Genomic DNA, 10656 nt, shown 5'->3' on the forward strand with positions numbered 1-10656 from the left:
TTAACATAATAAAACACACTGAACCTGAAAGTTTTATTTTGTTTATATAGGGCCTGAACCTGTGTCTGAGGACATTGAAAAGCGTGAGGGTGCTGCTTCCACGGAATCCCAAGAAAGATCTATAGTGCTTATGAAGCCTAGTCAAAAGCCCAAAAGAAAGAATCATCTGAGTTCCACATCAGGCACCTCGGCAACAGTGGCAAATGAACTGAAGAAAAATACAAAGGTGAACATAGCTGCCAAATTAACTACACATCAGTCAACAACTTTCACACCACTAGTTTTTGGAACTGTTCTCTCAGTAGAATCTTACAGTGATCTCTCTGGTTCATTGAGTCCATATATAGTTAATGAAGGCAGCAGCCCTACATCAACCAAGGCAAAAAAAGGAAGGAAAGGACAGGAGCCTGAAGAGTTTGGACCCATGAGCAAGGGACAAAAGAAACCATCTGAATCGGAGATCTTGATTAAGCTGGACCATGAAGGAGTTATGTCTCCAAAAACAAAGAAAACCAAAGCTCTGATGATGATGGAAGATCAGAACCTTCTTGGCAAGAGAGACAGCAAGACTTCAGTTGGCTTGACGTACCCAACTGCCATAGGAGGGGAGGTCAAACAAAAAGCAAAGACCAAAGTTGGAGAAACTGAGAAAGCAACATCTGGGACAATGTCTACATACAACATTGACAAGTTAGGAAACGGTACAGATATGTTAGCCAAAGTAGAGGTAAATGAACCTGATGAATCAGATAGCAGCAGCAGTAACAGCAGTAGTAGTTCAGAATCAGAAGAAGAACAAACCCAGGATGTGGGGAACCAAGAAGATAGCAGTTCTACCAGCTCCAGGGCGTCAAGCCCTATTCTCTCCTCTAATACTTCCTCTTCCTCCTCTTCTACTAGCTCCTCTTCATCTTCTTCTTCCTCAAGTTCTAGCTCATCATCATCCTCAACCACTGATGAAGATTCATCCTGCAGCTCAGATGAGGAGACACCTAGTTCCCCTCACCCACCTTCTCCTGCACAACCAAACCATTCCCAAGGTGAAGGCAAGGTCACAGAACAGCTTCAGACATCCTGTCCATCTCGGGCAAGGAATCCGAAGCAGCCGCAGCAGCAGCAGCAAAAGCAGCCACAAGGAAGTAATAAGAGTAAGCCGAAGAAACGGGAAGGCATCCACCTTCCCACAACCAAAGAGCTAGCCAAGAGACAGAGATTGCCATCCGTAGAGAACAGACCTAAAATTGCAGCTTTTCTTCCGGCTCGGCAACTGTGGAAGTGGTTCGGCAAACCTACACAGGTAAGTGTCTGTAACTTCAAGAAGGACTGGCATTATAAATGTATTTTCTTTGTGGTCGCATTCTGAGCAATTAAAACGTCCACTATATCACTGCTTTTTTATTATTGCTGATTTGTTCCTTAATGATAATAAATCATCAGGTATATGTTCACTTACCAAATCATAAAGTATTTCCTGTTTGCTTTTTATTTTATAGAGGCGAGGAATGAAGGGGAAGGCCAAAAAACTGTTTTATAAGGCAATTGTACGAGGAAAGGAGATTATTCGGATTGGGGACTGTGCTGTGTTTTTGTCAGCTGGGCGTCCTAACCTGCCCTATATTGGAAGAATCCAAAGCATGTGGGAATCTTGGGGGAACAATATGGTGGTCCGAGTAAAATGGTTTTACCATCCTGAAGAGACAAACCCAGGAAAGAAACTGCATGATGGCAAGGTGAGTATTAAAGATTAGTTTGTGAAAGCAGTCATCACTGCAGCATTATGAGAATCCTGAAGCATTTTTTACTGTGTAGTTTGAAATACTGGAATGTATTACTGTTGCTGCATATGTTTTATGTTACGCCAGCTTAAGGTAACTTTGCTAATTTAAATTAAAAGCATTGTTTAGGGTACTAGCAGTTTCACTTTATCCAGATAGAAACATTGACCAGTTAGATATTGAGTTGGAGACTACTTTCAAGGATAATTAAAACTACCTTAGACTAAATTAGTTTAAATACATTAATTTACTCTATAGATCATCTGTGGTCCAAGCTGGCATGCTTGCCAAACTTCAAATAATTGAGTTAAGCATGTGGCTTTTTTGTTTTGAATAGAAACTACGGTTCCTCATAAATATCTTTTAGAATTATCAAATGCAAAATAAGATCACTGCTGACAAACCTCATTCTGTAAGAATCCACCACAATTGTGGAGACTCACCTGTACAGTAGAACATTGTAGAATGGCAAGGGAGATTGCCAGCTGGGTAGGGTTAACTTAACTAGTTCCTGCATTCCCAGAATTTACATTATGTTTTACTTTCACAAGATCTATAACTACTCTAGAATTTTTGTTTTACTATCTTCCATTGCCATCTGGCCTTCTTTAATTTAAATTCCAAGCCTCAAGAATCTTAAGAACATAAACGTTAAGAATTTAAAAATTCCAGAGCCCATACACAATGTCCATGTGTGTGTATATAGTTTGTTGCTGTTACAGTACTTAACTTTATATTTGCACAGCCCTATTAGGCTGTCCACAAAAAAAGGATGTTAAACAAATTATTTTCATTTTTGTACATTTAACTGATACAAATTTTTCTGTGTATCAGTTTTGGAAAAGGTGACTAATCCCTACATTTGTTTAACCTATTGTTTTTTAGAGCTTGCATTGCATCTTAATCTGAGCTAGTTCTTCAAAAGAAATTGTGTGCATTTCACTAGTGTGTTAAAAATTGGAAAACACCAGGAGATATCTACTGTTCATGTCAGCTAGAATAACAAATCCTCTTTTGATAATGATAAAAAGTGATATAATGCTCTTGAAATGCTCTTTTTGGCTAACCTTTAGTAGATTATTTTGTTATGCATAAGTTTTAAGTTTTTCCACTGTCCACTAAAGACCCCAGTGGTTTAAGATATTAGCTACATTAAACAAATAAATCTTACCACTTTGAGTGTCTGTTTTTTATTTATCACTGTTTTAACACAGGATTTAGTAGTTATTACCATAGTAATTGTGTTTCTCAGTTTGTCAGTTCATTTTTCCAGGAATGATTATTGTGAAAACATACCACACCAACTGAACAGCTAATATTTAGCTAAGTTTGCCAAAATAATAAAAAAAAAAAATGCTCGTATACATTTACTTACACACATTCGCTTTCTCAGGTAAATTTCAGGAAAGTCTATGGGGGGAGTAATATTGTGCCTTATACAAAATGTATTTGAATTTGTCAAAATAGTAGACCTTAAATGAACCAGATTAACACAGATAACAAAACTAAAGTTAAAGAAATAATAAAATATACAAAAGTTTTAATTTTAGCTGTGCACCCTTTGACAAAATGATCTTTAAAATTTATACAGCTGGGCATGAGGAGGTCTTTCTGCTTTCATCCACATCTCTCAGACATAATGCAAGAAAATTAGGTTGATAGGATACTTGTTTTACCCCTAATCTTTATATACGGTTTGGTGTATGTTTCAAATACAAATATGGCTAAATAAATTAATGTTTTACATGTATTATTCTTTATAAAGATTATTAATGTATATACAACACGCAAAAGTGAACATAAATACCTAGTTTGTAGAGTAGTTCATATCCTTTGTGTTTTTAAATGGAAAACTGTATCTAGAAGCAGCATTCAGTATGATTTGAAGAGCACGAAACATAATGAAATTGTTTTCCACCTCTATTCTGGGATCAGTGTTGATGTCTGCTCTAGTACAAATATAGTTGTATTTACCTGTATGTGAGACTGCCGAGAGACATTTAAGTTGGTTGCTTCAGATAATGAACAGTCGGAGCTGGTTTCCTGTATTTAATGACACACATTTTTGAATAGCTGTGAATGAGACTTTTTACCTCAAACATGCATTAAACAGAACTTTCCTGTTCTCTGCATCTCATGCTTGGCAGCATTGGGATCGGAAGTCTGGAAGAGGACTACCAGCTTCTCTTCAGGCTTCCAACCAGAGAAAGGACTTTATGGAGGTAAGAATGTCTTTAGTACAAACATTCTTTAATACATATTTTCATGTCACTTACTTTGAAAATTACTATACAGTCTTAGTTGTTCCGTTCATTTATTCTGAAATTACATGTTCCAAGAACATATTATGTAAATTTTATTTTTCTGAGTTCCATTTCATCCTCCTGTGTACAAGCAAAGCCTCTGAATGAAGATCTTCTTTGTTTTTTGTTTTTTTGCTTTCAGCGTGCTCTGTACCAGTCATCACACATTGATGAAAATGATGTACAGACCGTCTCCCATAAATGTCTCGTGGTGAGTCTGGAGCAGTACGAACAGATGATAAAAACAAAGAAGTACCAAGACAGTGAAGACCTTTACTATCTGGCAGGTACATATGAACCCACCACTGGGATGATCTTCAATACTGATGGAGTTCCTATTATATGCTGAGTGTCTGGTTCTCATTAATATGTTGGCTGTGGATGTTGAAGGGGCCTGAAATCAAGTATCCAGTAAAACAAAGTGATACTGCGGGAAATTTACCAGGACAGCCTTCAAGACGGAATAGACATCCATTGAATACTGTATGCCTTCAAGTGGATGTAAAGATGACAGGAAACCAGTAGCAGGTTTGTTCAAGGACAACTGTGACCTTCATGGTCCAGTGATTTGGTGAGTCTGAATTTCATAAAGAGGGGAAAAAATAGCATTGTGTAAATACCATATGCAAACTACAAAGAAAAGCATCATTACCTTTGGTTCTTCAGGGAAATGGCTGAAGCCTGAAGAAATGTTTGCCCTCATCACAGAATAACACTCTCAGCTTCAGACTTGAAATGTATTTGAATAAAAATCAACTCTCCGGCAGCTCACAGTATATCTCTCTTGCAGTGTATGCCCTTCGAGGCAGGAAGACATTATCAGGCAGAGACCTTATTCTGGGAAGCCAGTCACCTGGCTTCCAAGGAGTAATTATATCATGCAAAAGAACTTTGAAATGAATTCCTGGAGCTGCAAATCTGGCCTTCGAGGCAAAAAACTGAAAGTTGATGGGATGCATTCATGGTAAAGAAAGGAGAAAGGCAAATTGGACTTTAGGGAGGTCACACTTTAGAAAATTGCAGCCTGTTAATCGTGTCCTTGGTTGTGGCTTCGGAGGAGGGAAAGTAACATCATTGTGGAGAAAGTGTTGAAGAGATCAGAAAGGCAAAAATGCTTCTTCTGCTTATCTGAGCTACTTAATATACAACTATTATGACATCACCAGCCACAGATGCTGCTACCAGCAAAACCTCAATTAAAGATGACACCATTCATAAAAAGACTTGCCAAATCTTTGAGCTTGTAAGGTTTTCAAAGAATTGCTTGGCATTTTGCAAGCCTGTTGCCCTGCCTTTGAAGCACCTAATTAATTGCGATAATATGCACACAAGCAGAGAAAACTAACTTAAAAGAAAGAAAGAGAACATTATCTCCCCCCCTGCAATCTTCTGGAGAAGTTTTTCATTGGGTTGTAAGCAGCAAGCTTGGCGTGTACACATTTAATTATGTGACTTTCTATGGCCAGACTGAAACCCTATAGCAGTGCCTACCAAGAAAAGAAATGTATTTACACTATAGGTGTGATGTCAGAAGAAAGGATTACAAATCACTTCAAGCACTTAAGAGGGAATGCAAAAAAAAAAAAAATCCCCCAACCATGGGACCTCCAAATTTGACTTACATGACTGATCTAGCAAGTAATAATATAGGTTTTGTTTTGTTTTGTGAAATCAATGTTGGTTCTGACCAATGAAGAGGAGGAGCAACATGGGAGGGGTGGGTAATCAGAATTTTTAAGACATGCAGCTGTATTTTAAGATCAATTTTAAGCAGTTATTTAAAAAGTAGTTTTATTTTTTTTTAAAGAAAAAAAGAAATGCATGACCTTAAATTTGAAATTCGTTTGAGGGAGCCTCAGTGTTTTCCAGTGTATTATAGAAATGTATTCAAAAATGTTCTATTTCTTTTTTATCATAAGTGTAATTATTAAAACAGAGAGAAAAAGCTTTATAAAACTGTGAAAAAGTATATAAAAAAAAAAAAAACCTAAGGATGGGGTTAAAAATGTACACTATAATCTTTGTGCTGGATTGATACCAAACAGCAGGTATATGTGCATGACAAAACAAAAAAGTTTATTTGTTTTAAAAAATCCTAACAGTATTTTTGTCTGGTGAGTAACATACAGGAGGAGACGCCTTTGTTTAGAGCACTTATTCACTGCCGATTGCCTTGTGTATAGAGGATATCTCAGACAATCGAGGATGAGGAGAATGAGGTGTGTTGTTTTATTCCATTTCACTCCTTCTCGTGTCTGTGTTGTGTAACTGACATACCACACATGAATCACATGAACTGAACATCTTTGTCTTTATATATTAAAAAAAAACAACTAAACAAAAAAAATCACAACAAAAAGCCCATGCTTACTAACTAGGGATTCCATGTCAGGTACCGTAGCACCCATGAAGGTGTGGGAAAAAAAAAAAAATCTGACGATTGATAAAATTCTTACATTTGCCATTTATTATAGTTGGTATTAGTTCAAATCTTAATTTTATGCTCTGGACTATCTAATAAAAATTGTCCGTATATTGTATTAAATGCAGTTTGCACTACTCAGTAGTAATATTGAAATAATATCCTAGAAAATTTTAATTATCACAGCTAGCCATTATTTTATCCCATTTTTACAAATTACACTTCTGATTTTGATCTTTTTTTTTTTTGTGACTCTTGCCAAACTGTCAAATATTATTTATTATTTTTTTTTATTTTGGTTTTCATTTTTTTATACTCCAAAACTCCACTTATGAAGCCATAATTTTATTTGCCTTTGTAGCTCTTTGAATTTATATCTTTGTGGCATTCCACATTTGACAAGCTGAAAGCATGGCAGGGGTGTTACTCAAGGATAAATTAAGCACAGTACTCATCTTTTTTTTTTTTTTGTCCCCAGTACTTCTTCCAAGGATAATATGCAAATGGCCATGAATTATGAGGAAAGTTGATGATTCATGGTTTTTGCTAGTTTATATTGCACTAATTTCAAGTACCACATTATATACTATAGATCATTGTACACTACATGTCTCTTCTGCTTTGGGTCACAAAGCAGCCACCACCTTACCCTAGCTTGTAAACCTCCTTTAAGACCAACACACAATAAAACGGGCACTTACTTTAAATTGCCATCTCTCACAAAACCTCGCTGCATCTTTTAGAAGCTGTTAAATCAGACAAGCTAAATTTTAAGGCCAGTTTTTAAGATGGCTATGTTCCAGCTAATGTTTTCAAATTCTGTCCACTTTAATGACTGAAAATGGCACTTACGGTAAAAATGACTATTGTACCACTTGTGCCACAAAGACATTAACATAAATCTAGATCAAATGCTCTTGAATGTAAGAAATATTTTATATTATGTTGCAACAGCTCTTATATAAGTACTCTAGTATTAATAATAAGAATGTGAACAGTTTACAAAAAGCTTTAGCTTGCATTTACTAATATAACAACTTCTAAACATCCCCATGTACAGTAGCTGGTCCGTCTTAGCTTTAACATAGTGTCAGCCATTGTTAAGCTGCTGTTTACGATTTGTTAGCCTGGATCACATCCTTATTCCCCAGCTCTTGTCCATTGTGTTTACTGACGTTAGACTGAAACAGAATTGCACTCTTTTCCTTGTGGCTGTATGGGCCACTCCTGGTAATGGTGTGTACAGGACAGTCTAGCTGAGTTTCAGAGTGCATAACTCTCTCCAGTATTTATAACATGGCAAGCTATCCTGAAAGTGTGAGACCAGTGCAAATAACACACACTTGCACATAAAAGGCACCGTTACTGCCCTACAGACAGAATCGCATCCAATATACACAATGACATAAATAAATGAATATTCTGTGGCCTTTAAATTACCCTGCTCTTATATTTTAAAAATGCGATTGCCTTCCATTCATCATCATCGCTGACATTGTTTTAATACTTGTGCAGTACAACGAAAATGAAAAATATCTAGAAAAAGTAATAGTTTCATTCTATAAAGAGCAATTAAAGAAAAATATTTAGGTTTTTAAAGGTTTCATAATTGCTCAGCAAGTACAGGCAGTTATTTGGAGAGCAGTACCACATGTGCATTATAAGACCTCACATTTGATGAATTTTGCCCCCGTTTCAGATAGATCTCTGTGTGTATGAAATGAGATTTCAGCCAGTGTTATCACTTTTTAAATGATGCACGTTCCTTCTGGTTAACATGACCGAGCAGCGTAAGATGTTCATGCTCTTACTCTGTCTCATTAGAATAATTTGCTGTAATATTCTATGTCGTAACAATCAAAATTAAAGCATTTAAATAGCATAATGCACTTGGCCCCTAAATTGTGCAGTAGAAGATTTCGACTTTGTGTGCTGATGCCAGTCTGGTCAGGTGTATTCGGAAAGCTTTTCTCCACGATGGAAGAGAGCTGGGTGAAGTTTATAGTGGGGAAGGGTTTTCCCACTCATTTGTCCGTTTTAGAGCCAAGCAGCATTTACTATTTACTTGTTCCCCATCGGCTCCAAACTGAATGTAGTTGGGAGGCATTTTTTTTTGCCTCCTTTTTTCCCTTTAGAGCTTTGATGAATAAAATAAAGCTGGAAGGTGTTTCCTTTGCAGGAGCTCAGCTGGCTGGTCCAACGTGAGTGAATTGCTGTTGTTTTTCTTCCTTTCTTTTTTTTTTTCTCTCCCCATTTTAGGTTGCGAGGTTAGCTTTGTAATATGCTGTTGATGACATCTTGTTCAGAAAGCGAGACCTCACATTGCTGTGTTAAGTACTTACACCCACACATGCGCTTGCACCTTTTGTTTACTTGTGTTTTTTGTGGAGGACACCCTCAGGTCATTGAACACAGGGCACCAAAACTTCACAGGGCATCTCAGAACAAATCTAGCCTAAAAGAAACCTGCCAAGTCACATCTTTCTTACCACAGCAGAGGGTTTCGTCACAAGAATACAAAGAGGCACCAAAAAAGTGTTTTTATCATTTTTGCTCTGTGGCGGTCATCATTTCCAAAGAATTTTACCTCGTTCAAAGTGGCCTTTACATAGCATGTCTCTAAGGGATGAGTGAAAGTAGAAGCTGATCCAAAAAATGCTGGAACATTTTTAAAGTACATTTGTTAAATTGTCCCCTGAAAAGAGAATGAGCCCAATACGGTTTTATTTAACCGGCCTCTTGTAATGTTCAAGCACATACGTTAGTATTGACATACACAATTGATTCCACCCCTTTCAACACACTTACATTGGGCTTTCTCTAGCTTGAATTAAACTGGTTAAAGCATCAGGTGTCAGGAGATCACCATATTCAATGCAGTGGAATAACTGAGCTTGAAGATCTACGGAGTGCACAGCCACTTGAGATTATGAGACTCCAAGTTGACACAAACATGACTTCTTTTACCCTTTTTACTTTGCTTTATAGTTGATGGGTAAAAAAAGAAAAGAAAAGAAAAAAAAAGTCTGTACTTTAAGTCCCCACCTAAGTGTGTACTCGCTCTTCTCAATGGGCACTTAGTGGGACTGGCCCATGTATCACGTAAGTCTGTGCTGGCAAGTTCCTTTCAGCCTGTTTGGTGAGTTGTTGCAGACTGGCCCGTTTAAAGCACTCGTCTAAATGAAACACACACACAGTCACTTGTCTGCCCCTCCCTTTTGTATTTAAACCTGACCTGAAATGTAGTAGAAATCGATTGTAAAGTACTTCATGTGTGTTTTTCATTAATGTAATATGTGTGGGTTTGTCACGTCTGTTGAGTTAAGTCATTGGGGGTTTCTATCTGTATATGCCCACTTTGTATGTTTCCCATCCATCACATACAGTAAATCTCCTCAGTTAATCATGTGCAATACTGCTGATTGGATCCTCTAAGGTAGCTGCTAGTGGAGAAATAGGTTTGTAATTTGAAGTGTGTTGTTGGAATCTTTGTTTTTATTTTTGTTTTTTGACGGGAGGCTGGTCCTTCACTGTTCACAGCTCTTTTGTTCTATACGCATCAGAATGGTCCTGTATGAAAAGTGTTATTAAAATACTTAAATGATGGAAGAAGAAAAATATTTTGGAATTAAAAAAAAAAAAAAAAAATCAAGGTTTTGTAAATGACTCTATTTGGGGGTGGGAGGGAGACAATGTCTATGATTTTACTTTGTATAAACATTTAATTGTGTGTTTAAAAGAAAACAAAAATGAAATGTGGATCATGTATAAAACTCACGTAACTTTTTTATTAATACTACAGAGTTTTACAAAGTGTTACTTTTAAAACATTTTAGTAACTCAGATTTTATAGTTTATTCATCAATAAACCTGATAAAAACAAGTGTGGAGCTGCCTTTCATTTGGTCTTCTGGGTTTGGTGCTTTTCAAGTTAGTAATAACAAAGTGCTGGGGCTGCAGGGGCTCCCCAGCCAGATACACAAATGTTATATTGCCTCACACATCAGAATTCCTGTATATTATACAGTATGTGTGTATGTGTGTGTATATATATATATATATATATATATATATAATTATAATTTGAAGGGGGTTATTTTGTCCATGCTGAAAAGAAAAAAAAGGTATGTGGTCTAACGTTTCGGCTGTAAATTTT

General features: G+C 36.7%; 1 protein-coding gene across 8 annotated transcripts in view; it reads left to right on the forward strand.

The window, feature by feature from the left end:
• Positions 1-10148, forward strand: part of tnrc18 (trinucleotide repeat containing 18) — a 138340-nt gene extending 128192 nt beyond the window's left edge. For 7 of the 8 annotated variants that reach the window (XM_039776506.1, XM_039776505.1, XM_039776512.1 and 4 more), the window contains 4 exons: positions 51-1297; positions 1494-1730; positions 3923-3997; positions 4221-10148. In XM_039776506.1, the coding sequence (XP_039632440.1) occupies positions 51-1297; positions 1494-1730; positions 3923-3997; positions 4221-4427 (1766 nt within the window). In that variant the 3' untranslated portion in view covers positions 4428-10148. The remainder of the gene's footprint in view (positions 1-50; positions 1298-1493; positions 1731-3922; positions 3998-4220) is intronic. The other variant, XM_039776511.1, reaches the window with a different exon arrangement.
• Positions 10149-10656: the final 508 nt, after the last annotated feature.

The sequence above is a fragment of the Polypterus senegalus genome, chromosome 13 (genome assembly GCF_016835505.1).
Source record: "Polypterus senegalus isolate Bchr_013 chromosome 13, ASM1683550v1, whole genome shotgun sequence".
Classification (NCBI taxonomy): Eukaryota; Metazoa; Chordata; class Cladistia; order Polypteriformes; family Polypteridae; genus Polypterus; species Polypterus senegalus.